The sequence below is a fragment of the Nymphaea colorata genome, chromosome 10 (genome assembly GCF_008831285.2).
Source record: "Nymphaea colorata isolate Beijing-Zhang1983 chromosome 10, ASM883128v2, whole genome shotgun sequence".
NCBI lineage: Eukaryota > Viridiplantae > Streptophyta > Magnoliopsida > Nymphaeales > Nymphaeaceae > Nymphaea > Nymphaea colorata.
The window spans coordinates 18,207,121-18,234,249 of record NC_045147.1 but is presented as its reverse complement, the minus strand read 5'-3'; the positions used below and the strand labels follow the sequence as shown (position 1 = coordinate 18,234,249).

Below are 27,129 nucleotides of genomic sequence, written 5' to 3'. Positions count from 1 at the left end.
GATACAAATAGTGCATGGTGAAGAAAGTTTTGGTCGAATTTCTTCAACTGTTAAAATTTTCAAGGCATGCTTTTGAGACTTGGTTTAACCTAGAAAGTACTCTCTTTAATTTCCATACACTACCTTTTGGGTGGTGCAAGATGCATATAAACTTCTTCTTCAGGGTCATCATTGGAGAAGACATCCTCTACATCTTGCTATTATAGATTCAGTTGTCTTGTCAATGCCATTGCTAGAAAAGTTCCGATAGTGTTCGTATGTGTTATAAGAACAAATGTCTCTAAGTAGTAGTCTATTTCGAATTGTTGGTTGTAGTCTTTTGTCACCAATCTTGCTTTACAGCGTTCTATTGATGTGTTTTGACTTTGAATAGTACTTGGAGCCCACCACATTCTTTATTGCAGAAATCTCGTTAAATCACATGCTTTCATTATTTCTAAAACATTCAGTTCTTCCGTCATAGCAAACTACCATTCTTGGTTGTTGCTTCCTCATGCGACTTAAGATTTTCTTCAATGAATCAAAACTAGACAAGCACAATGTTTAGGGGGGAAAAGAATCATAAGATACAAAGCGAGAATGAGGAACTGAGACTCTTGAACTACGATGTACCTGAGATGACAAAGGAATGAAAAAAAAAAAAAAAAAAGAGAAGAATGTATTAAGGTTTTTTCTCTTTGCATTAGAGGCTCGGGACCCATAGTATGAATTAGATCAGAATTGACTTTTTCATGTCTTCCTTTAAATCCTTTAAACAGTAAACAGCTAAAGAAATGACACATGTATAACTACTTTATGCCTCCTTGGACCTTTGATATACCTGGCTAACATCATTCTCATTTCCTATATTGTTTATCGTTTTCATTTTGACTCCCAAACAACCTTTCTTTGCCTTCACTAAGGTATACTAGTGAAAATGACAAATCCATGTTTCTACTACAAGCATTGTTCTTCTTCATAAAACACATCTTCAGACCCACATTCTCCTTCCAATTGGATTATAACATTTACAGTCCTTTTCATCTCCTCAAGAAACAACATTTTGCTACTCTAGGTGATAAAGTGTCTCTCAACTGTTTGGATATGATATGAGTACCAAGATTATACATTCAACCACTTTCAACATGTTATAGTTAGGCTTCTACCCATACAATTTCTAGTAGGGAGATATTCCATTTAAAATTGCTGCTGGCATCTGATTTATTTAATACACTTGCCAATATTATTTTGGAATATTAGTATAAAAAAGAAGGGATATGGTAGTTTCCAATATGTGTTTTCTTTTAGCTACTCCATTTTATTCAGGAGTGTAAGAACAAGACTTTTGATATAACTGCAAATTACTTTCAAATAGCTGTCTATTGTGTTCTTCCTTTGAATTTGAATGTAGTCTTGATCTTAATTGAAAATTAGGTTTCTACTATAGCACTGAATCTTTCCAATATATCAAAAAAATCATTTCTATTCCTCATAGAGTATATCAAGGTAGATCTGGCACAATCATGTATGAAGGTCATAAATAAGTTGATCTCCCATTTAATAAAATGAGAGATGAACCCCAAACATCTGAATGAACTAAGTCAAATGGATTCTCTGACTTTGCTTTTACAATTTTCCCTGTCATCAGATATTACAATTTTTAACTCACAAAAAATCTCTAATATAATCCGAATGTTTAAACCTGCCTCAACACTTGATGTCACAACATTGATTCGTCTTCGATCGTCTTTTCCTTGACTGTTGATCCTGCGCAACACAATCTACATGAGAGAAAATGACAGTACGATTATGTTTAGGGACCTGGCCTAAAGAAATTAGGTTCATAGCAAGAAAAGAGACGTGATAAAAATCATTAACATGAAGTTTACTCCCTAGACAAGAACTAAGGCTTCTTCTCATGATCTCATCCACAGATGAACTAACAACACGGATTCCTTTCTTCTTCAAAATTGGGCATTGAATTTCATATACAATAATTAAATCAAATATTACTCATATCTTTTCTTCTATTAAGAAACTTTCCACTATTTCCTTTCCCGTCATAGCCTCTTAGAGACTTATGCTTCTATATTCTACCTAGCTGCCAACGGAAACTCAACCAGCAGTACTAAGATAACCTCTTAAATGGGTAAGCAGCAGCAGATAAAAGGTTCCCACCAAAGAACTCAGCCGCAGTTTCAGCCAGAAACAAGCAGGAATACCGACACTCACATCAACGAAAACTGCAGCATATGATGCGTCCAGATCAACTCTCACCCATCAACCTCTGATACCTGTTCAAACTTTGAACCCAAAAACAGAAATCAACAAGATTCATGCGGCAAATTGAGTATTCTTTATTACCTTCAAAGCCACTGTCGATGAAGAGCAGCAGCACTCCAATACTCAGTCAACAAAACAATAACCAAGAAATGTACTCTATTGTTTTAAGCTAGGCGTGAATTATATGTCCATCCAACTCTTTAAGTCCTACATTACATTTGTTCTTCTGTCCGCAATGTGTTACCTAGCCCGTGCCTGTGGATGGCACAACTCACCAGGCTTTAACAGGATTGGATGGGCCGTTTGCGTGTGTGCAAATGTGTAGCTACCGTTTCAATTTTATCAGATGTCACTGGAGAAGCAATGCGAATGTGTGGTCATGTGCATTTCAATTCGAGGGACATTGTGCGGTGTGAACAATCGAGCCTAGTCTTTGCAGCATCAGGTTTACTAGTAGGAATTACTTGGTCTCATTTAGGTGGCGCACGGATTAGTTGGATCTCTTTATATATATATATATATATTCTCTTTCACACACTAAGTGATAGAGCACAATACTGAGGAAGGCCACATGGTGTTTGGGGTGGTGATGATAACTTAAAAAATTTTATAAAGGATGTGTAACAACAATATAAGTGACAAAGTCTTTCAAATGTCTTGGTGGTTGAATGTTTCAAGAAGATCTCCTTAGAATGGGTTCAACAGGTGAGATTCTATGGTCTCCAAGTAAGGTTCAATTCCAATGCTTTGATCGGCATGAGGTTCAAAGAGACTTCAGTATTGTTTGGATCATATGTTTGTTGCATGGTGTGTTAGTCTATGACCATTTCTTAGTTTGATTTTCTGAAGGGCAGCTATCTTGATGGCATTGAAGACTGTTGTGTTTAGATTGCCCCTCCCTATATATATACACACACACACACACACACACAAACCCCCTCCAAAAAAAAAAACAAGGCCCATGTATAGAAATTTAGGTATATGTGCTTGACAAATTGCACGGTGCTTCCCACTCCAAAACGAGTGGCTCTGAAGTATGTTGGAGGTCAGAGTATAGCTGCTAGAATATTCCTTGGGATAGTGTCAAATATTCCATGGAGGTCCAACCATTCGTGGTTGCTGAATCTCCTTAGCTGCTGAAATGTATCTGCCATGAACTATGAGACAGCGATCCCTTGCCTTCCCTGTGATTCATGTGCTTCCCGTTCCATTAGTCATCCACGTTGTTGAACACCGTATCTGCCGAGAAGTGTTCTAAGTGCGTTGCCTCTTTCTCCTGGCTGAACAGGACCTTGCCTGTCTTCTTTAAACACAAAAAATTGCTGGATTGAAAGATTGGATCAAAATGGGAAGCGCGTGAGCGCTACTTTTTCTCTTCCACCGCCACATTGGGGTTTCAAAGCCATTGCTTTCGCGAAGACCTTATGGTTTGGGTTGGGTAGCAACGAGCTTGTTAACGTTGGTCTCCTACGACCCAGTGAATATCATCCCACTTTGTCAATTATGTTGACAATACAAGATAGAATTTTACTTTCTCGCAAAAGATTGGCTTTTTGGTCGTTCAACATTGTACATATGATCTGCATGCTTTTTATATGCGTTACAAAAAATGACGAGTAAAATAGATTTTACCATTTTGGATTGTCGGTGCCGCCTTAAATGCGGCCGGCTGAAGAAGACGGATCCCTACGGCGCTGCGCTGGGGGCCGGTTTACTGAGGGCTTGTAGATTTGAATCTTTTCTTTTGACAAGTTGTCAGTGGTGCCACACGTCCACATTGTCATCACATTATGAACTCTACAATAATGATGTAAGTAAGAGTTCAGGCTTTCCTTTTTAAAGTCTACGGATTCTTTCAGCATATCGAAATTGTCATGTCCCCTATACTTTTAACTGATACCCTGAAAAATCTTGTATAAATTGGAACACACTTGAGTCATGGGCCTTCCAATTAATGCTAAAATAACTAATAGGGGTGTGAATGGATAAATGAACTCTATGGATAAACCGGTGTCAATTAACCGAAAATACCAATAAAAGAGAAGCTGAAGAAGGTGAAAGGAAAATATAATCTATTATTGCAAAAATAAAGTTTCAAGGAAGCTAGGATTTAAAAAAAAAACTACAAAAATATAAAATTTGATGAAGAAGTTAGAACAAATCAATTGATAAGTTAAAGTGGATGTGTTTAAGTTATTTTTCCTGCTTAGGGATGTAAACTGTTAGGGCAATGGAATCCTCTTTTGGCTATTCCGAATTTAGTTTACAAGTATTTGGTTATCGGAAACCGAACCATTTATGTATCTCCAATACTAGAGTCGACAGTTCTACATCTGAATTTCCCATTCAATCACTTATTTGTATATGCGTCTCCCTTTTAGGAACATTCATCACATAAGCTTCTTATTAAAGAAAAACTGCGTATATCTAGGCTCTTTCTTCTTAGGAGCGATAAGTTCCCACCTTGCAAATGCATTTCCATGAATGTCGATCTTTCAACAGACTGTATTTGGTCTTTTCCCTAAACAAATCTTGGGTTGGATACCAGATTTAGATCCATTGGAAAGTATGCTGGCCCGGGACAAGTCTTATTTATCCGACCCGGTAACTTCCAAATCACCACCCTTTGGATGCCACGTGGGCCTACTGGGCTCTTGCAATGGCTCCCCATGATCCACACAATTTTGTTCTCTCAGATCACCCACCGATTTTTGTACAAAGAAGTGTAAGGTCTGTCAGTAAAAAGGGAGAGCCGGAGACTCAGACGATGGCATCCCGCGGCTCCCTATCCCTCCCGCTCCCGCCTTCAAAAAATGTGGCCATCGAGGCCACCGGTCTCCTCCTCCGCCGCCCTTCCATCGCAGCCGCCCGACCTCTCTTTCCCTCTCTTCACCCCCCTCAGGCCCTCCTCGTCTCATCTTTTCTACTCCCCACTCTCTCTCAGGTCCAGGCGTCTCCACCTCTTCCGTCCGCATTCCTCCCTCCAGAAAAGCAAGAAGCAAACCCTTCACAGGGTCTCCAGCGTCCCGCCCAATCCCAGGATCGGGAAGGCGCCGGGCGCCGGCGAGGAGGAGAACGATGGACCTAAGGACGCCGGGGATGGTGGGTTGGAGGGAGATGCTGCCCTCAAGGGGACTGTTTTGGCAGGGCTATTGCTCGTGGGTGTCGTCGGAGGGTTCGGCACCATCGGCTACATCTATCGGGACCAGATAAATTCGTTCTTGACGCAGTTTTCTGGGTTCATTGAAGGTCGGCAGTTTTTTTTTCTCGCGATTGTCGTTTGATTTTTGCAGATTTCACATGATTTGTCGTTTCAAATTTCGACAGTTTTTTTATTCTGCCTCTGCAATTTGTTGGTTTAGATTTGTGGGTGTAGTTTTTGGATAGAAGGTAAGGAAATTGTGATGCGGCCATTGGTTTTTACTGGTTCTCTTTGCTTCTTGCTTTGATTCAAGCAGAAGTAGGGATCTAGGCCAACTTGGTATAATACGGTCTTGCCATGTTAACTGTTGTGTATTCGTTGGACCCAAGTCAGCAAACGCCGAATGGACATATGAGCGAGCCTTAGAGTTCATTTTTTGTAGTTGTAAATGCTCTTCATAACAGTGCTCTATTCCAAAATATCAGGATTGAAATCTCTTTTGGCATTTCTTGTTGCCGCATTATTGTCCTGCATTGACTCGCATGGTGTTGAGTAAGCAATATAGTTGGCTAATTTTGGTATGATGGTGCCGTTCATACCTTTTCATTCATCAGAAGCGCAAAAAAGGATCGATAAATATTAGGCATGAATGGTTATCTGCGACCCGTAATCCCATACGTTGTTGACTGATTAGACATCTTCGTGAAAATTGTCATGAAATTATTTCGTTAACTTCCATTTTCTTTTTTTTACAATCTCTAACAAGTACTGGGACTTTCTGGGCATCTAGTCTTTGCATTACTGATGCTAGAAATCATCTCCCTGCCAACTTTTAATCGCCCTATGGTTTGCATATTGATGAGAAGTTTGATTATTTGCTTTTAGTTTCCTAGTATTGATCGTGCTCCCATATACAGGTTATGGACCGGCAGGATACGCTTTATTTGTTGCTGTATATGCTGGATTGGAGGTATGCTTCCACTTGTTTTAAACTTTACCAATATTTCGTCCGCCCCATACCAGGGCTAATGTGTTTTGCAGTACTAAATTGACCATAATAACACATTGTGTTTTGGATGGCTTTTGGTTTTGTAAACTGGTATTTTGATGCATCTTTCCTTTTTCCCTTTGCAGTAATGTAAAACTTTGATTATTTGAGGAGTTCAAACATAAATGCCAATTTTGGGTTTTCTCATCTTCCGGTCTGTTTGATTTTTGAATTGCCTATATTCTACTAGATCCTTGCAATTCCAGCTATTCCATTGACGATGTCTGCGGGACTTCTCTTTGGTGGTGTTACAGGGACCATCATAGTCTCCATCAGTGGAACGGTATTAGTTCACGAAATTGTATTCTCCTTCTTGCTTAAACAATTTTCATTTTTTGTGGTTTTTTATATATTTGTGGCTTTGGCAGGTGGCAGCAGCCGTTGCATTTCTAATTGCCAGATATTTTGCTCGTGAACGTATCTTAAAATTGGTGGAAGGCAACAAGAAATTTTTAGCAATAGATAAAGCAATTGGAGAGAATGGTTTCAGAGTGGTCACTCTGTTGCGTCTGAGTCCGTTGCTACCATTTTCTCTTGGGAACTATCTCTATGGTCTTACTTCAGTGAAGTTTGTCCCATATGTGCTGGGAAGGTGTTACTCTTAACCCTTGATGATTCTGCCAGTTCTTTATTAACTTCAAATGTTTTATAGATTGGCTTATGGTACTTGGCCATGACTAGTTCGGTGTGGACATGCATTTGAAGCTGTAAAACATATTACAGTTGACTGTTTTTATCTAAGCTTTTTTATCCATTTTATCCAGGCTTTTATTTTCTTTCAGATTCTGAACCAGTTGAGCTGGAATTTGTTATTGTTTTTAACCAGGCTATTATGTTTCTGATATATCTCCTACTTTTGGACCTCAGACAGTAAGAAAGAAATTTCTGCCATATGAATTTCTGTCTTATGCTCTTATCCAACCTCGTTTTTTAAGCTGTCCTACAGTGAGTGGGAGAAAACCATGAATTTATCTTCAAGCCTGTATTTTTCTATTTTGTTGTCTGCAAAAGGCTTTTTGGAACTGCTTCTTTTACATTGGCAGAGGAACTTGATCTACCACTTTTTTTTTATGACTTAAAAAATGTTATCTATACTGCAGTTGGCTAGGGATGCTGCCTGGGACATGGGCTTATGTCAGTGCTGGGGCATTTGGTCGAGCAATCATTGTAAGCAGCCTTTGATTTATCCGTTTGTTGGTAATCAAACTGTTTACTTCACATGTTATGAAGTCTCCAGACTGAGTATATGTTCCGACAATAATTTTCATCTCCTTGAAACCTACAGTAACCTGGTCTGAGTGGGTGTGCTTGTTGTTTGTCCCCTATACATTAAGACCTCTTCATACTTATTGGGTTCTTGTTCATGTCTCATTGACAAAAGAGAATAATTTTCATAGTACGTCGACTCTTGTCCTGGTATAGAGTGTCTCTTCCATTTTCCTCCTTTCAGATTTTAATATGGAAATTAAATTAGAACCCCTCCTGAAATCTGCATAGTTTAGCATAATTCTGCTGTTTATATGTAAATACTTTTGGTATGTTTTGCTTCCAGTGACATGCCTTTCCTAATCTTTGGTAGGTGGCCTTGTTGTGTCCCTATCGACCAATTGTAAATTTCTAATGTGTTATCTACTGCAGTGTGGATCATCCTGCAGTCTATATGGTCTTCTTTGTTTTTTTTTTTTTTAATTACTTGAGTTGCCTATATTTTGTAAATGGAGGACTTGGCGGTGGCTGCCTGCTAAACGAATGAGTTATATCACGTCCATGTGGACGAATTCTAAATGGAACCCAAGAAACTGAGATAATAGGAAAAGTAAAATGGTCCATGTCCACCTATCATTGGTAGGAACCAATCACTATGTATACATCTGTATGTGATTCATTATTATCTTTATCGAGAACCAAGTATTCTAGTGGTTGATCCGTAACAATAGTTTATTTTCTTTGTGGAGTTTATATTCATTTGAAAAATATAATTTCCACTTGTTCCATTTGTAGTAATTTTTTTTTCTTAAATCTTGCTGTCCATTTTTTTGGTTGCTTCATGTATCTGGATATTTGAAAATTGTCTGTTGAGTAACTAGAATTCCTTTGTTATGGTCTTTCAGCAAGAAGAATCAGATCTTGGTTTACCAGGAGGAAATGGGCAATTGTTGACCCTCGGTCTTGGCCTTCTTGCAACGGCTCTGGCTGCAACATACGTCACACGTCTTGCCAAGGTAGAGCTGTTCCAAAATATGCTCGTGTTTGTTACCCAAAATGAATAATGCTTGTCTTTGAGTATATTTGCAGCTTTTAGCTTAGAGTTTTGTTTCAAATGATACAAATGTAGAACAGGGTATGTATTGTTTTCAAAAAATTCTCTTCCATTGATCAATTTGTCTGATGCTGGACATTATGACAAAAACAGGTGAAAAATTATTAGGAAATCATAAAGATCCGGATATAGAATTAGCTCTGCTGCCATCTATTCAGAATGAACAGTCCTGATTAACCTATTAGGTGCTTTAGTGGAGGTAGGAATTGACCTTTCGATCATGTTTCTTTATGGAGAAAAAACACCTGAATTGCACAAGCAAAAGCTTAAGTGCAGTGACAGTGACAGTTTGTCAGTTGCTCCGAATAAATCATGATGGTTTTATTTTTATGTATCTGTGATGTTGACATGATGGGATGGTATTTGATTATTAGGATGTGCATTACTGTTTTATTTGAGGCAACGGTGCAGATTGTGATTTTAAGCTTTTAAGTACTTCATGTTGTTATTGCAGGAAGCTATTAAGGATATTGAGTAGCTGACTGGCATGAACTACATTTTTTTGCTGCCACATATGGACTAAAGACTGTGTACATAATTCCATTAAATTCTCCCTTTCACAGTTACGGTAAAAACCAGTGGTCTTCCATGTTTTATGAAGGTCAGTGCAATTGATTAGTGCTACTGGTTAATCTTGTAATCGTCATGACTTACACGGCCTGTAATTTAAAGTCACTTTGCATGATTGGAGAGATCTGTTGATAAGCTAAAAATTTTGTGACACGGGTATAGGTATGGGTGATGGTATGGGCAAGTACTTTGGGTACGGTGATACTGCCGTACGTACACACACCAAAGATTCTATACAAACTTATCCACGGTCCACAGTTGTATATATAATGAAGAACCGATGCGCTTTTATAGTCCTATTCAAACACGTGAGAAAGATGTGAGGATCTGCAGGGAAAGAGAAAGAGGCGTAGATACAAAGGAAAAGGGAGCCACAAAAATTAAAGAAAAAACAGCAAATTGGTTCTTCTTGCAGCATAGGCAATCAAAGAAAGAAAAAAAAAAAACTGAAAAACGTGACAGGACAAGAGTGCCTTCACTGTAAAAAGTGGTTGCCTCGCTGGAGAATGCCGCCACTAACTGGGGAAGTTTTACGGATGTCTAAAAATAAAAGTTTATGGGTAGGATGCCGAAGGTTTCTGTTGTGCAGAACAGCCTATGAAAGTGGAAGAATGTCCCGTGTAAACTTAAAAGAAAAACGAACATGGATTATTTCGGACCAAAATTGGACAAGTTTATCTCTGGAGGCATTCACCGCACTCAACACGGTCAGAACTGCACCCAAGCCCGTGTCCACAATCGCACCCGCACCCAAGCTGTGTCCATAGTCTCACCCGCATGGGTATCCATGTCGCTCGGGTCGACATTGATACTTCTCTTTGTGGGCAGTGTTCATTTTAATTAGGGTTAGGCATTGGCATGCAAAACATATCAGGTTCCTTGAAAGCATTTGACCTGGGCTTGAAATATTATGTCTTGCTGCATTTCTCTAGAGTTATGTGACTGTTGCGTGATAGAGCTTGAGAGAATGAATTTGTGTCCAAGCCTTGCGAGGACATCATCTGAAAGCTTATGCAATAAAAAGACAAAGTTGAGAATTGATCTGGGGTCTTCAACTCAAAGCCTTTCACATTTCCCTCATACCAAATGTATAATCATGCCTTACTTCAAGGTTGTTTATATTTTCAATGTTGGTTGCAAGATCGGTTGTCGTCTAAAATGCTCATTTTCAATTAAATTTTACCAAAAGAAACGTGGCACTATCTTAAATGGATTGAGAAATCTCATTCTTAAAGATACCTTGTCAAACTTGGATTTGATTCAAAGTTTTGCTCTTCTGGATCTGACTCAAGCCATTGTTAGAATCTGTCTTTGCACATAAAAGCAAAAAAAAAGTTACATATTCATATTTGATTTAATCATTTATATCATCTAAACCACGGTCTAATGCAAGTCTCTATTTGGATAAAATTGGATGTAAATTGTCCACATCTCACTTTCATTAGAACTTGAGGCTGAAATATCTGTGGTTCCTTTCATTATTCCTGTGAGGAGTCTGCTTCCTGAATGCAGCAAGCAAAAGCAACAAAGTCTGGAAGAGCGAACTGCCCAGTTGGTTTCTCTCTTCCCAGCTTCCTTCTTCGACAAAAGTAACAGTTCACCGACGAAATTTCCAAGCGTATGATTACAAGGCTCGGCAAGATTTCAGAACTGTAATGTTGAGTTGCAAACGTTGTACCACCGCTGCCTGTAATTCAGTCATTTAGGCTTCAATTCTTGGATTTGCAAGTCATTTTGGATAATTGAAATTCGTCGTGTTGCCATACTGCTTTCCTCATAGGTTTCAAGGCAAATGCCAGTTTCTAGGTAATGGGAGCTCAAGCATCCGTTCCTATTGGAAAATTTTACAAAAAAACTGCTCTAACGGTTAAGAAATTGGCGTTGTAATACTTATAAAAGAAGCATTGAAAAAGAAGAAGAGTAAGCTTAAGCATGTTTCGTATTATTACACTTTCTATATTAATTTCTATAAAGAGGAAATGTTTTCCAGTTTATTTGGTTTTATTTTTTACCATCCCACCGGCCATTAAGTGCCTTTTTCTGATGAAGCACAACACCCAGAGAAGTTAAATTATGTACTGTGGTTTTTGTTATTTACTCCCATTATTCTCGACGGACAGTCCACCGTCCCCCCATTGTAGGCAGGCCCCTCCTCTTTTGGAAGGAGAAGGGAGAGTGGAAGCGAATATTTAGAACTTGGAAGCTACATTTGGTTGCTTCCGAAGGCTTCGCGGGGTCTAGAAGAAGGGGGCTGTTCCTTTGACGCTCTTGCACTCGCATCGTCGAGAGAGAGCAAGAGAGTGATCCCATGGCTCTGAGGCGTTTCTTCGGGTTCTCAGACGGTGAGCTGATGAGGTCCGATTCCAAGCCTTGCTCCAGACTCATGCGCCATACCGCTGGAATCTTCACCGTCGGCGGCGCGCTCTTGTTCTGGACCTTCTGCAAGACCCACTACGGTCAGTTCTCTCTCTCTCCCCCCCACCCTCGCTTGCTCTGCTGTGCTCCTAATTTGCCGTTTTTCCTTGTTGGTCCACAGAAACAGAGTTACAGGTTATAAAACGATGGCTACCGATGCTTTTTGCCTTTCATATACTTTTGGTTACATATACAGGCTCTGAAAAAAATAATGAGATGGGTTCCTTTTAGGCGTTTTCCTTTAGTTCGTCATGAAAACGTCTGTCAGCTGTACATTCAAGTGTGGAATGTTTGGTATCGTAGTTGCACGTCGTCACCTGATTTATGAAAATGGAAGCTACAGTTCTGTCTCTAATCGTGTCAGAGTTTTGTTTTTCTTTGCCTCTCTGATTTATTTATTTTCTCTATAAGGAAAAATTGTTCTGAGATTCTAGTAAGGCAACCTGTTAGAGCTTCGTTCATGGTGGAAGACTAACTGGTAGATTACTGTTATGGGCATACGGTCGCTCTAGCTGCTAGTCTTGGTAATTTGTGCGTAAAATTAGATTCTTATAGAATGTTCGTGATTAAATAAATAAATAAGCGTAGTTTGTGGATAAGGGCTTTCCTGGCATGGTCATCTGTACCGTAGATCCTGCTTATTCGAGTAAGTGATTATGATTCGTGAAAATTGTGAGGGCGAAAAAAGTCTCCACTGTGGTGCATTCTTATGGATCATGTTTCTCTTAAAAATGAATATGGCATACGCTAATTCTTCATAGGTTTCTAATATCTATTTTATGTTTATTGTTGTCGTTTGGGTTCAAATAGTATCAGCTCAATTTCGGAATGACTGGATAAACAAGTGGGCGATTGTTTTATTGCTTCTGATAAATGATGAAGAATCATGTTAAGGAAATCAGTTGTTTTATGGACAAGAGAATAGGAGGGCGGAGGAGGAAAATGTAAAGAAACAAGAAAGGCTGTTAAACATGTAAGAAAGTAGATTGTCATTCCGATGGATGACTGTATTTAATTTTCTGAAAGTAATTAATTGTTTAGACATGTCTGAGCGTTTAAACTGCAGAAGACATTTTGGCTGATTGTTGAGTATGAGGATTGTTTATTTTTCTGCCTTAAGCTGAACAATCTCTTTTTTCCTTCTTCTCTCACCTTCGTATTCCTGTCCATACACTTTTGCATGCCAAATATTGGGGAACTGCTGCTGTCTATATTATGTTAACTGGTATGATTGAAAAATCTTTGTCTATCTTAGAGTTGGGGCTGTTAATAATCTTCATTATTAAAAATATTTAGTTACATTCTTGTTTCACTAACCTATCTTATTCTTTTGGGGTTTGAATAATCTGTTTCACATTGTCAAATGTATGATTCTATTTTTTAACAACCCAGAGTCCATTAGACTTGCTCCAGTTGTATGTCGCTGATGTGACCTAACTTATGCTTTGGTTGGCCTAGTCAAATGATTTCTCCGTCTGATGTGCGGAGTAATTTCTGTTCCATTATTGGGAGTAAAAACCAGCATGTGCATGGTTCTCCTGGTGGGTTTTTGAGAACAGCGATATCTGGGTGGCCCTATGTTGGGGACTACTTCAAAGTTGATTTCTACCGAGAAAACAGCATCCTATTCATGATTGCAAGTCGGACCACGAAAAGCTGTTTGCTACTGAATCAGTTTGCATGTAGTCTCTATTCTTTTTTTTTTCCAAATGGAAAAAGAATGACTTATGTTTCTGATTTCCACTATCTGTATTCTCGTCATAGGTCCAAGATTAACTGTGCCACGGCAACTTCGGTGGGCAGGTTGTGGAGCAGTATGTGTCAGCTCAACAACGGCATTGCTTGTGCGTCTCTTTAGTCCTGAATGTGAACCTCAGAATATTGCTGCATACGACAAGCCTAAGAATAAGTAATATGATATGGGTTAGACTGGAAGAGATAGGCATTTGTCGAAATGGTTATTCTTGTTTTTAGCATCTTAGCAGATGTGGCTTTGTAAGATGCAAGAGGGCAGGCAATTTCTGTTTTGCCTTACTGGTGGAATGGAATAGCAGTTCTTGAACAATAGTGAGTGTGCTTGTAACATGTGTAAGCTTTTCAACTTCAGAAGAAAATCTGTCGACATACTTTTGTTGGCCAAATTGACTGACATGATACCTTTGATGGGTGATGAACCAGCATTGGGGAGGTTTTCATGACTTATGGTAGCTTTGCATTGGAGCGGCTGTGTTATCTCTAGTTGTATTAGTGTCAGGCTTGATCGTGTGTCTAGTATCAATTTAGCAAGGATATCTTATTTCTCTGTATTTTCCAATTTAAAGTTCTTGAGTTGGAATTTATGGTATTGGACCTATTGGTGTCTTTGTGCTCAGTGCTCAATGCTTCTCGAATGCATATTTTGACTTCCGTGCTCTGGACCCTTGGACAAATATTTGAACCGTATAATAGTTTTATTTCAGATCTTGTATATAGAAATTGAAAAAATATGTAAGAAAGAGCGACAAACAGCTACCTTAAGAGATTCACCTTCTCCGTTGCGCTTCTCATTGTATGACCATGAGGACTATTTTACATTACCTTGAAATGAATCTGCATGTTGATAATGGAGACATGCTTGGAGCAATGGATGGTTGCTTCATCCAACTTGCGAAGACTTTTGGGTCCACGTGCCCTCAACATGGAAAGTTTCCAACATGTAAGCATATACAGGGAAGTAATGCCACTAATGAAAGGTACCACTGTAGCCACGCTGAACTTCTCTGATACTGTTGTACAGTCAGAATGCTTTCCTATAGAGTTTGGGTGCATCTCCCTTGTTGCAAGAGTAATGCTGTTTCTTGGGTCAAAGCTGTTATGCATGAGCAGAGGAGCTGAGCTATGTACCTTTCAAAGCTCGGACAGCTTAATCAGCATGTTCCTTGAAAGGAAAGGCCAGGATGAGCCCTGACTCATGCTTTTCTTGAGCAACATAACAAGGAAAGATCATACTGTAGAATGGCAGAGTTAGGGTTGGACCCAGGGTGCAACTCCTGGATCATTAACTCTATGGTGGTTAATGTATAAATCGTTAACTCTCATTCTTAGAGAAAGAATCAGAAGGGTGTGCCATACCATTCATGAAATTCACTCCATGTTGAAAATATGGGTCATGGCAGACATCTATGGCTGCTCGTGAGGTGAGAAAATTCTGTGTACTTTGAACATTAGAGGCTCCTTTGCAGAAAACAATCAAGCAAATTTGTATATTTTTCACAGCTTCGTGCTATGTTTTGCATGTTATTCCTTCAATGTGCTCTTGATGGCGTCCGGTCACTGCGAGTCTGTGGAGTTCTAGCTTAAAACCTAGTGCATTTTCCTTCCTGCGCATGAGACTTGAGCTGCTATTCTTCTTCCAGGGTTCTGTTTGGCACGGTAAAAAATGACACAAGGACATGGATCCACGATCCGTAGGGGTCTGGGTTTCTAAATTTCTGAAAGTCAATGATGCCAAAGGGTTGGACATGAAACCTGCTTCCAGTGAACGGCCTTAAGTTGAAGAAAATTGGCGTACCTTTTACCGTAACACAAGGTCAAAGCCAGTAGGAAAATATTGCCGGTAGGCATGGGAGGATGACAATGCAGTCCTACACTGCAAATTCTAAAACGGACTTTTGGTGAATGTGGCGTTTCATGGCCTGTTGTTGGAACGTCCAAACTCGTGGCAGCTACTTTTGTTGCAGAAACAAAGGCACGCACGGCACAATACATTCTCTCTCTCTCTCTCTTATACTTCACATGGAATGCAAACAAATCATTCTTTTATATATATTAAAGAATGAAACTGTAACAACAGGCAATTTTTCACCAGAATGAGATTAGGTAACCCACACAAACCCAAAAATAGTGCTGATCAGACGGTTGGCGTGCGAGACTTGGGGCGACAAATCTTTTGGAACATAGCAAGTAGAATCTGTGGGGATTTTCTGACTCAGAGGCTGACATAGTTCGGGAGAAACAAATTCAGAGTACCCGAGGATGTAAGAACAGTTCCAGGGGGAATGTGACATAACATTGAGGGTGATGTTGGACAAACAGATATCAAGGAAAACGCTTCCTTCAATGCCCTCCATAAAGCCTGCATAAATGATGTTATTTCCACTTATATCATTGAATGTGATCTTCTTTATAGTTGGAAGAGCATTTGGGTCGTAATTCTCATCCGGATGCTCACCATAATGACTGGTGAAACTCAAAGCTGTCTTTACATTCGACATAACCACTTTAGAGATGTATACGTTCTCTATGAAACCACCTCTGCCTGGGGAAGTCTTTATTCTTATCCCTCTGACAGAGTTGAAAATGTGTGCATCCTCAACATAAACTTCGGATATGCCACCTGACATCTCACTTCCTAGTGATATGCCTGAGCTTCTTCCAGACTCTCCACTGATTCTTCTTATCACTATGTTGGAACTAGGGCGGGCATAGGCAATTCCATATTCGTCCCAGCCACTTTTGATGGATATCAAATCGTCACCAGTACTAATGTAACAATCCTCGATGCAGACATCTCTAGATGAATCTGAAGAGAAGATGTATTAGCAACCGTTTGTGATGGACATCCACAAACATGCATGCCCATGTGTGAGACCTTTGCAGTCCACTTATCAACCATAGGCTGTAAAAATTCATAAGTTGGTAGAAACACTTCATAGGAAAAGCAGTTGCTCGCATGCTTAAAATTTTACACACAATCTCAATGCCCTAAGTTTGGTTGAAAATAGCAATAAAACAGACGTAAACTGCCATGATTTCCAAATGGTAGATAATAAACTCAGAACCATTTGAATGCATTTAGTTCATCTTTTGTCTATAATGCAGAAGGGAAGCAAAGATTCTATGTGCATCTATTTTTCAATGGTTCATGGCACACAAACAGTGCATAGTGATTGGACAGGAGAATTTCAGTCTAAGGAATCTGCAAACTGAATGTATTTCTGCCTTACAAGAAAATAGGTTCATTTATATTTATTTATAAGAAGAATATTGTTTCAACTGAGTGCATCTCTTCACATGATTTGCTTGCCTAGCCTCGTAATTTAGCAAGAAAGTTACACATTTTCCAACTTCAGCTAGTTCCTAGCAACTTTTAGTATGAAGGTTGACCACATTGAAACAACCCATTAGAGAACAAATGCAGAAAAATAATCTTCTTCCTAGGTTTTCAAGTACGTGGAAAGCATTTTCAGCATGTTAACTAAAAGTGAAAGCTACCCCCTAACAAGAAGACAGAATCTTAATCAAGATCTGACACTTTTCCTGGGTTCAGCATGTCTTAATCTATTAGAAAATAACCACAAAGCAGAACTTTGAGAAGAGGTGCAGTGAGATGCACTTATTAACATATAGATGACAGCCAACGTCTGTCATTTGAGAAGACTTGCATGTCTTCTAAAACAAAAGGGCAGTTCAGAAAAGAAGCATGAAATTATGTGGACCTTACCAATGTAGAACCAACACATGCTGCTAACAATGGGCTTTCATGCCTTGTGGCACAAAGGGCACAATATTAGATATTAATTCAGCCTTTGTGCAAATATGTACATTGTTCTCAGGTTTTTATCAGCGAGGTTTCTATCAAATATTATTCAGAATGTTATTTTTCTCGAGAAAATCTTGGGAATCCAAAATTTTTTAAAATATATATAATACAAAAAATTATGAAATTTTATTTTTCTACTTTCTTTTCCAATGAAATTGAAAAAAATTCAAGACAGTTATGAAAATCTTAAAGGAAACCTAAAAACGTTAAACTTATTGCAAAACACTTTTTCTCAAAAAATCAAAAAAAGATGCAATATTTTTCATTTTGGGGCAATTTCCACAATTTTCTTGTTTTCCTTTATTTTCTCTTTTTTGCATTTTCTTTAAACACCAATATTTGTGACAATATATAGGGTCCAAGAATTTGACCATCCAATTTCATTGGCTGACTGGCCAATTTTTTGAAATCAAACCATTTAGAATCCAATGTCCAAATTTGTCTGCATTAAAAGAAAATCATTGAAAACAGATGTGGATCAAATTTTATAAGGGATGAAGATGAATGGTCCATACCCTTCAAAAATAAAGGGGTTAGAGAATCACATTTACACATCCAATCTCGACAATTCTTCTTTTTTCACATGTGGATTTGGACATTCGACCTTGTTTTCAAGGAGTATACAGTTCAGCATTAACCACCATTTTGCTCGGTACATTAGCAGGTCAATGGTAGCATATTGGAAACTGAATCCAATATGGATATGGTAATCTGACCTATGTTTGCAGACAAGCAACACATTAATAAAATATTTGACAGTATCTGTTGCTTTGTCTTGTATTTCTCAAGCATCTTAGTGTACTGCCGAGCATAGAGATAGTTAAAAAAAACGTGTTTTTTTTTCGAAAAAAAAAACGTGAAAAAAAAACGTGATAAATTAAATGGCCGTTTAAAACTTTAAAAAAACATATTTTTTGAAAAAAACATTAAAAACGAAAAAAACACATTTTTAACGCTTTTTTTTTTGCGTTTCTTTCACTTTTTTTTCACTTTTTCCACTTTTTTTAATGCCAAAGAGTTTTTTTTTCATTTTCTATTTTTTACTTATTGCAAATCTACTTATCTTGTGATGTTTGTGTTATTAGTTTCTCACTTATTTTATTTTTCTTCCATTCTTAGGTTTTTAAAATTTTTTAAAATTTACCGTATTTTTTCTGTTTTTTTCAAGCTCGCCGTATTATACCCGAGAAAAACCTCGCCGTTTAAAACTCCAAGACGTTATTTGTGACTATGGAACTTGCTTGATAGAGCATAAGCTTCACTTGGCTGGCCAAAGTTAGACTGCATGCATGATATAAACACAGAGCCTAAGCAAGAATTTTAACCAACTTCTGGCATAAGTGAAGAGACAATGGTTATTCATGCTTGTCAGTAAAAATATTTCACAGCGCCTATACGACCATACATTAAATTTAACTATTCTTGTACTTGAATAATAATAGACACATGAACATTTTGTACATGCATAACTCATGGTAAAACTTATGCAACACAACCTGGTAAAAATTATTTGATTCATACAAGCATCTGATTTTGAAAGCATGAAACGTCCCCAAAATAGATGAAGCCTACAGCTTCAGCAAGCGAAAGTTGATCAAACATTAGAAGTTCGATACATTATCAAATTGATACTTATAATGATCGGATTTGATAAAATTTAGCAGCCAAGATCATTTAAGACACCACTAAGAAAGTGAAAGCTAAGAAAACTGATGTTTTAGATGCAAGGGAACAAGCTGCAACTTCTTAACCAAGAAGGACACTTGGAAATAATCATCATGGTACCTATTACAAGCAGTGCCACAAGATGAAATTGTTTCAGCTGTAAACCATCCATAAAAGTGTGAACATAAAATGCAATGGCATTGTGCACAACCATCAGAAAATAGAAACTGAACAGAAGAACAAGACATTGAAATATAAGTTTACTATTAATTACCAGGGTCGATTCCATCAGTGTTCGGTGAGTGATGAGGAGCAGTAATAGTGACGTGCTTAATATGGACTTGGCTGTTCAACCAGCAAAAATAATCTCAAGTATCACCTACAACTCCAATTTTGCACTGAACTATAAAATTTTTTTCAGAAAACTTGTATATAATTTGCAAAAGAAACATTTCTGCTAAACAAACCTGCAGTATACAGGATGGATGGTCCAGAATGGTGAATTCAGAAGAGTTAGGTTCGAGATGACCACCCCATCTGTGTGCACCAATTCAATTAGATGGGGACGAGTGTAATCAAGAGTATTGTTCTGAAACCAGCTCCACCAAACACTGCCTTGTCCATTGATCGTTCCATTATCACCTTGGACATGGGAGCATCAAAAGACAGAGTTAGAGCAGGAAAAATCAGATTTCCACCTAGTTTACTTTTCACCCCGCAATAATCTCATGATCGTTACTCTCCTCAACATCAAAAACAAAATCAGTAAAGTAGAATTTTTGTGGAATTAAACCCACCTGTTATGACGACATCTGTAAGGTTAAATCCATATATCAAACTTCTATGCCTTCCACCAGGAAGCTCTCTACCTCGACCATATGAAGGCAATGGATCAATGACTGGCCAATCACTTGAATCCTACAAAATTACATAAAATACCTGAAACATTCTGGAGCAGCGCAAAACTCCTAACATGTGCATAATATGATTAAGCAATCTGTGACTTGCTTGATGATGATCATACATCTCAATACAATCACTGCAGTGAGATACCAAGTTATAAATGTCAAAGTTGATAGGGTACAGGCCAAGTCCTCACCTCTGACCCAAGAATTACAGCTTCCTTGTCCAGTACCACTGTGAGATGGCTGATGAGATGGAAGCTTCCAGTCAACCACCTCCCTGGTGGAATGAAAAGCTGAGCACCCCCCTTATCAGAAAATGAATTAAGATAAAACATGGCATTTTCAAATGCCTTTGTATTAAGGGTGATCCCATCTCCCACAGCACCAAATTCAGTTATGGTGACTCTGTGTGGCCTAAATTTGGTAACAGGTGTTGGTCGACAATCAAAGCTTCTACCTGCGACTCCCCATCCAATCACATTGATAGATGCAAGTAAAAGTAGCACTTCTAACAGCTGCAGGGGAAGAAAGAAACTCAATTAGACATACGATTAATGTCAGTGATGACTAAACAAGAAATTCAAATGCATATATTGTGGCACCATACCTATATTCGTAGGGGAGAACATCTTACCGAGCCATTAAATGGCCTCGTTCATATTAGTGGTCAAATAGTACAAAAGAAGTAAAGGGCACTGAAACTTTCGAATGCATACAAGAAAAGATTTCAACAAGTAGGACCAAATTGTCCAACGAATAGGGAAAATTTGTGACACACGATCTAGGAGAAGGATTCTCAAAAGTAGACATTGCTCAGAAAGTCTAAATGCCTCAGACATCGTGTGCTCAAGCACGCAAGAGCAAGAAAACCATCAACTATTAGCAATTCAGTTCTTCCAAAGCAAGCAGTTACAACTCCTCTAAAATTCAATTTTTATTTAAAATAGAGTTACAAAATTACAAACTCGAAAGTGCCACGGAAAAGAAACAACCGTTTCCTCCCTAAAATAAGGAGAGCCGCAGTTCAGTTCTTCAAGATCAATCAAAACTAACAATTCCCTCCATTCACAGAGAAGAACCGGAGGGTCGATAGCAAGCAGCCACCGACAATAAAAATGGCATCCGCCGAGCAACAATCCATGAATGATGGACAAAAACTCCCGAAATTTCGTTCTTTTTTATGCCAATCATAAATCGAGAACAAACTACAACAAGAAACTGCTTTTCAGTTTTCAGCCTTCCTCCAATAGGAAGAAAATCATACACCGACCTTGTGAAACAACTAAAGAATTGCAAAGAAAAGATGAAGACCGACGAGAAGGCTGATCTGATACTCACAGAAGTTGATCCCTTCATATGCCTCCGGCTAGTTCCTCCTCTGCTTTTGTGCACACGGGTTTCAGATTCTGCTGATCCTTTTGATCCCCAAAAAGAATGATTGATGTGCATGCAAATTGAAGCTGAAGGACCACCTTCCAGAAACCTTGCTAGGAAGCATCAGAATGGAGTCGAGTAGATGGGTTTTTTGAGAGCCACCCAAGAGACAATCATGATGCATGAAAGAGACTGTTGTACCCGCCAAACAACAACGGACAGACTGTGGACCAATATATGTCCGTTAGGAGTCCCAAAGTGGAGTCCAGTGTGCAAAAAGCATTACACCTAAGTGGTGAAAGGGGAAAGAAAAACAACAGTACAAAGATGGTTTTCTCAGAAATGCACACTGTTGCTATAGCGAAACTCACTAGTGAGTTTCAAAGGGATGCTGGAAGCCATTAGAGAGCTTGGCGTTGCAGAAGAAGGCGATTGGTTGGAGAGAGAGAGAGAGAAAGATAAGCATGCAGATGATCACATGACGCAACTACTGATCGATGTCTATCGCAAAAAAAACTGAATTTTTAAATGCCATTTATGCGCACCATTCTTGGAATCATTAAATTTGGAAAAATGATTTCTTGGCCTTGTTTCTGAGAAAAACTGCACTCATACCACCCTGTGCAGTGTGCGTTTTCAGAGTAGCGTGTTTCGTGGGAAATTTGTTCCAACCTGGATCTGAATGCGTGAGATTTTCATATGTATTCATAGTGGAGACCCGTGAGCTGGCAGTATATGTCACATCCATGGGGGTTGAATATTCTACGAAGAGCGCTTAACTTTTAGTAAAACTACAAAAACCTCAAGTTTCAAAAAACTGCATTTGTCAAAGGCAGTAGCGATGGCCGAGTTGGTCTGAGGCGCCATGCCCATAATAAACTTCATTAGTACGCGGCTACGCTCCTACCGAAATAAGAAAAGCACTGCAACATTCCGTAGGGTGCGTTTCGAAATCAAACAGATCTTTTCCTTTTCTTCCTTCTGTGGAGCTTTGAAACAATGAAACATGAAGATCCCGACCAAGTATGCCAGACAGGCATAAACCAATTCCGGTAGCAGCATCACCTAACCTATGCATAAGCATCACTCATTGATCATGTCGACTTAGTGGGTTTTATTCCCTTTTAATGAAGGGAAACCGCTTTTCTTTTCGCATAAAACATTTAAAATCATATTTTATTCGTGGTTGCTTCGAGCTTTGAATAGACTTATGTCATACTTATCATCATTTGCAGTTCAGAAACTTAACACTGGATTTGAATCTTGAACCGTTTGAGTGTGAGCCGTTTTACTAACAGCTGCGCTATGTCCCTTTTAAGCTAGTGGATTCTATATAACGAGCTCATTTTGGTTCTCTCTTCCAAAGTTTAAGACCATCTTTGTGAATTCTCAGTGGTGGTCTATTTCGAAGTACAAGGAAAGCATGTTGGCAGTCGTTTGATTGATGAAAGACCATGGTATTCGTCATATCATCCCAAAATACTTCCGGCTTAGACTCTAGTAATGGTCCGTTTGATTTCCTCTCCATGTGGACACGCCAAAAAATGGAAACTGTTGAGCCATGTTCGGAAACGTCCTCCCCTTTACAATAAATGTGGAAACGTTTGCTCATAAATGAAACCAAACGCCGAATAAGAAAAGGAAGCAACTGCGTGCTATTTCATGTGTCGATGCTGCACCCTTTACGAGCTCCTTTATATGCTTATTTGAGGTCGGTTGCAGTGCGGGAAAGGGACAACAGTTCTCAGTCTTCCATAAACTACAAGGCCATGCACCAAATGTCAACCACTTATCAATCCACATGATTCACATCGAAGTAATAGAATCCGTATGATGCCCCATGCCTGGGTCGAATGAGCTACCAGTTTCAATTGGAGTTGTAAGATGCTACTTGTTTTTTACCATGAACTTATGGACACTGGGAGGTTTATTAAGGCTGTTAATTGGTCGGCATTGTAATGGAAACCAGCAATTTAGTACGTACCAAACACAAGCATGGAAGTTCTTGTCTCATAATTGGAAATCCAATTGATAACCCTTTTTTTTTCACCAGTAATACGTTGGTTAGGTTTGGTCATCATAATGATTGGATATCCCACCAAGTGCACGGGTTACATAACTACTTAACTTTCCTGAACTGGCCATGAGATTCATTTGCTTGGCCTGACATAATATGGGCCGGTTACCTAAACGCAGCTAGTCATAATTGTTAGACCAGGTGAATCATGAGTCCAGTTCAACCATGCCCGTTGCCAGCCTTAGCATGTCACCAGCTTCCAAAGTTAACACTTTTCTAGATCGAGCCCATCGTGGACTCTTTGGAACCCACTACTACTTCTATTACAAACTGAGGCCAATAAAAGGTTCATCCTAGCTACCAAGCCTTTGGTGATATTATTCAAACACGAGATGTTGGTGGCTTCATCAAGAACATGATATAGAACTTGATATTCATGTGACCATGAAAGACTTTTGCCGCTGATGGTGTAGTAAAATCTCGAGTGTTGCTGACCAAGGTTCTATAGCTCTAAGGGTGTGTTTGTTTTGCCACGGATCTAAGATCTAGATATTTAAGCTTGGAGCCTTAAATCAACTGTTTAGTATATTAATTTAATATAGACGTTACCCACATTGAGGATTTTTCAAAACACACCTTTTAATAGATTTAATACTATCAAACACAACCAAAAGGTCAAACCACATCTACCCATCAAACGAGCATGACCACTCCCATTGTCATAACCCCCCGCTCAAGTTAATGTTCACGCTGCCACATTAAAAAAAAAAAAAAATAGCGAAACAAGGCAGGTCTTTTGGTGGCTCGACAGCTTGGTCATTTTCCCATGAAAATGTTTCAGTGTCAAACAGAGGATTTGGTGTGCAGCTGTATGGGCTTTCTACCAGTCTCTCGTTAGCACTGATGTAGGGATGGTTGGGAGGGGAGGGCAGATTGGTCCTGGGTGAAATGAACAACTAAAAAGAAAGAAAGAGAAAAAAAAAATGAAAGCTGGTTTTTTTTAATAATTAAAGAAGGGGACAAAGCCAGAGAAACCCAAAAGCAAACACGTACGGGTGTTTGCTGTGGCTGGGACCATAGTGGGATCCAATGTTTGGGGTTGGGTGAGGGGAAGGAAGGATGGAGATTATAGACCAAATCTTGGAAAGGCCCAACTTGCTCATCTTTCCTGCCAAAATGGCCTTCATGGCCCATCATCTATAATTCTATGCAATGGAAGTGGAATCTAACTGGAAGACCCTTCCTTCAAGCTTCTGTCTAGGATCTTCAATCTTTTAAGCGGTTGATGAAATTTCTTTTAACTAGTTAGAAGGTTTTACATAAGCTTTATGTGAATTTAACTTATCACTATTCTTTGGTGTGAAAATCGTTTTTCTTATTTTGGGAGTTGTTCTTCCAATATTATTTCAGAGTGATCCTGGGATCTGAAAAAGGAGGACATAATTCTAAGGTAAAAATTCACCCGTATTTGATAGAAGGGATAAATTGTTTCCGGAAGAATGGGGTGATGTAATATGTGGATAAAAACTGTCACTCTTCCAAATCCTACTCTTAAGTTGAAGTGCAAGGAGGTCCACATAATCTGATGAAAACCTACCCAACCTGGTTAGTTAATCGCTATTAAAGGGAAAAGAAAAGAACTGCAGTAAGCTAAACTTTAAATAACGAATAACTTAAAGCACTTGCTTTATTTCCTGAATAAGAGTTGTTACCACTTACCAGTCTGGTTGTTTAGTACAGAGAGATTAAAACTTTGCAGGGAAAGTACTATGTGCTGATTTGATTACCCAATTTAATTATGAAAAGTCATGACTTTTGGACCACAAAATTTTCATGTGATCTGGTGAGATTGATCTTCTAAGGCCTTAGGTTGACCCACGTCACGTCATAATTATATGTTTTTAATAAGCTTCATCTACACTTCAAAAAGCTTATTGTATACCACTATATTCAATGAAACGTCTAATCACTATATTCAATGAGACGTCAACGTAGAAAGGGGCCCAATGTTTAAATCCAAATTTTTGTGTGTCATTTTTTTAAGCTGCAAATGGTAGCAAATGTGACACTAGAATTAGAAGATGTGTCATAAATCTCACCAAACCCCAAAACAAAGAAAAACCTTAATAGAATAAGGATATAATCTTAGGGTTTTATGCCCAAGGTAGTTTCTCCATGCATTAAAAACAAAATTCACACTATAGCACCTGATGGACTCAAAAAATGGGGGAAAAAATGTAGGAAAGAAGCTGTCACTTTTTTTGTTTTGTCAGCAAAACTTGCGTGCAAGCTATATTGGTTCGATCTGACCTCCCTAATTTGTATCTTTCTGTTTTCCAGAGATTTTTGGAATCCCATAAATTTCCAATGCTGTTGCACCTTTGGTCTTTTCTGTTTTTTTTTTTTTCTTTCTTTTGGTAGACAAGAGGGGCTTAGGCAGACCCTTAGCAGATCGTTCCAACAGAGGGCCAGAGGCCTTTAACCCCACCATCCAGGAATCAAACTTTTTGGACTATGATGCTCTAAACAAATTTGACTTCTGATAATTTAAATAACTTGGAGAAATGAATTTAGCCAAATTTTGTAGAGTCAAAGGAAACCAAAACCATGTGTTTTTTTGCTTTTCACATTCTTCAGCTTGGGAATCCTAGGATCTTTCGTCCTGTTGAGGGCCGAAAAATCTGCTTATAGATTGCTATTGCGTGAATCAGAATCCATTTGCTAGCTACTAAGCGAGCCATGTTGATTTTTGTCAAAAAAAAAAACAAAAAGGAAAAGGCAAAACACAAACAAGCTGAAGAAGGACGTTTTCAACTCACTATCAAATGATAACTTCTTGCCAAATCCAAAAACGAAATAATAGCGGCATGAACAATCGGAACCTTTTCTTGTTTTGTTTTTTTTCTTTTTCGTTCTTCATTTTTGTCTTGCAGACACGGCATATTCCTAAGAAAGAGAAAGCGTTCTAGCTACTGAAACAGTAGTGGAGATTCTTCTGATTTCATTGCGCACAAAATATATGAGGCCAAGTTGAAAGCACGCGCACCTTCAACTTAGTTATAACTGTGAAGTAAATTCGTACACTGCCCAAGTAAAAACAACATGAACAGAAGCAGACGAGTACACCACACAGTGAAATGCTCCCAGCAGTAAAACCTCCTGTAGAGCAGAGACTGTCAATCTCAAAAGATGTCTCTTCGTCAGCTCGTAGTAGGAATCACGCTTGTAACATACTTCAATACAAGTCGGTCTTTCAAAATCTGAACATGCCAGGTCTGTTGTTCCCTAGCCCAGTCCTAATGGCAACGACAACGACTTCATCTCGGATCTTTTCAGCCTCTACTTTTGTCCATCACTCCCTGTCTTCCAATTACTTATCAGCGAAACAATGAGAGCTAACCGTGCTTGCCGGCCCTTGTTTGATAGGCAGACAGTTCGACTCTCATCGGAAGCCAAAGCAGCCATTGGCTCTAGAATCGGGAGATGCAGGGTCAGGGCTTGACACCGCCAGCAGCAACAAGCCAACAAGAAAGTCGTCCTGGGTGTAGTTTTCTCATGAACGACTAGTTCATATGAAGTCAAACGTGCCCGTGACCACCCAAATTTAGTGCGCTTATGTATAGTAGTAGCATCTTCGTTGGGTATGCACAACACAAGATTACTGAATCTGCAGCCTTAAAATAAAACCACCTGTGCCGCGTTCCCACTTCTCTTTTTTCACAAGATTTGCTATTCAAGTTCTGCCCATGTCACTTGTCAAATCAGTAGGCGATTGAACTGGGCTCGAATGAATAGTACCAACAAAATCACGCGCTAACTCCCCTTGCTTA

The 27,129-nt window shown here is 38.9% G+C and overlaps 3 protein-coding genes across 3 annotated transcripts; 2 read left to right on the top strand and 1 right to left on the bottom strand.

The window, feature by feature from the left end:
* The first annotated feature begins 4,998 nt into the window (after window positions 1-4,998).
* Window positions 4,999-9,468, top strand: LOC116261767 (uncharacterized). Its single transcript, XM_031640615.2, has 7 exons — window positions 4,999-5,511; window positions 6,322-6,374; window positions 6,643-6,735; window positions 6,821-7,044; window positions 7,553-7,619; window positions 8,564-8,674; window positions 9,227-9,468. The coding sequence occupies exons 1-7, from the start codon at window positions 5,076-5,078 to the stop codon at window positions 9,248-9,250; spliced, it is 1,008 nt and encodes a 335-aa protein (XP_031496475.1). The 5' UTR covers window positions 4,999-5,075; the 3' UTR covers window positions 9,251-9,468.
* Window positions 9,469-11,459: 1,991 nt separating this feature from the next.
* Window positions 11,460-14,128, top strand: LOC116261991 (uncharacterized). Its single transcript, XM_031640963.2, has 2 exons — window positions 11,460-11,798; window positions 13,522-14,128. Exons 1-2 carry the CDS (start codon window positions 11,651-11,653, stop codon window positions 13,668-13,670), a joined length of 297 nt encoding a protein of 98 aa, XP_031496823.1. The 5' UTR covers window positions 11,460-11,650; the 3' UTR covers window positions 13,671-14,128.
* A 1,406-nt stretch (window positions 14,129-15,534) lies between these two features.
* On the bottom strand, window positions 15,535-21,818 carry LOC116262532 (probable polygalacturonase). Its single transcript, XM_031641984.2, has 6 exons — window positions 21,247-21,818; window positions 20,103-20,423; window positions 19,801-19,921; window positions 19,471-19,645; window positions 19,278-19,348; window positions 15,535-16,318 (listed from the first exon to the last, which is right to left on the bottom strand). The coding sequence occupies exons 1-6, from the start codon at window positions 21,355-21,357 to the stop codon at window positions 15,612-15,614; spliced, it is 1,506 nt and encodes a 501-aa protein (XP_031497844.1). The 5' UTR covers window positions 21,358-21,818; the 3' UTR covers window positions 15,535-15,611.
* Window positions 21,819-27,129: the final 5,311 nt, after the last annotated feature.

What these genes read in the sequence shown, in the direction of transcription:
- LOC116261767 (XM_031640615.2), top strand. Translation starts at nt 5,076, where the DNA reads ATGTGGCCATCGAGGCCACCGGTCTCCTCCTCCGCCGCCCTTCCATCG. An exon ending in GTTTTCTGGGTTCATTGAAG is followed by an intron (nt 5,512 to 6,321) that starts GTCGGCAGTTTT and finishes TCCCATATACAG; the next exon opens with GTTATGGACCGGCAGGATAC. An exon ending in TAGTCTCCATCAGTGGAACG is followed by an intron (nt 6,736 to 6,820) that starts GTATTAGTTCAC and finishes TGGCTTTGGCAG; the next exon opens with GTGGCAGCAGCCGTTGCATT.
- LOC116261991 (XM_031640963.2), top strand. Translation starts at nt 11,651, where the DNA reads ATGGCTCTGAGGCGTTTCTTCGGGTTCTCAGACGGTGAGCTGATGAGG. An exon ending in CTTCTGCAAGACCCACTACG is followed by an intron (nt 11,799 to 13,521) that starts GTCAGTTCTCTC and finishes TTCTCGTCATAG; the next exon opens with GTCCAAGATTAACTGTGCCA.
- LOC116262532 (XM_031641984.2), bottom strand. Translation starts at nt 21,357, where the DNA reads ATGCACATCAATCATTCTTTTTGGGGATCAAAAGGATCAGCAGAATCT. An exon ending in ATATGAAGGGATCAACTTCT is followed by an intron (nt 20,424 to 21,246) that starts GTGAGTATCAGA and finishes CTTCCCCTGCAG; the next exon opens with CTGTTAGAAGTGCTACTTTT. An exon ending in CACTGATGGAATCGACCCTG is followed by an intron (nt 16,319 to 19,277) that starts GTAATTAATAGT and finishes TCTTCTCTTCAG; the next exon opens with ATTCATCTAGAGATGTCTGC.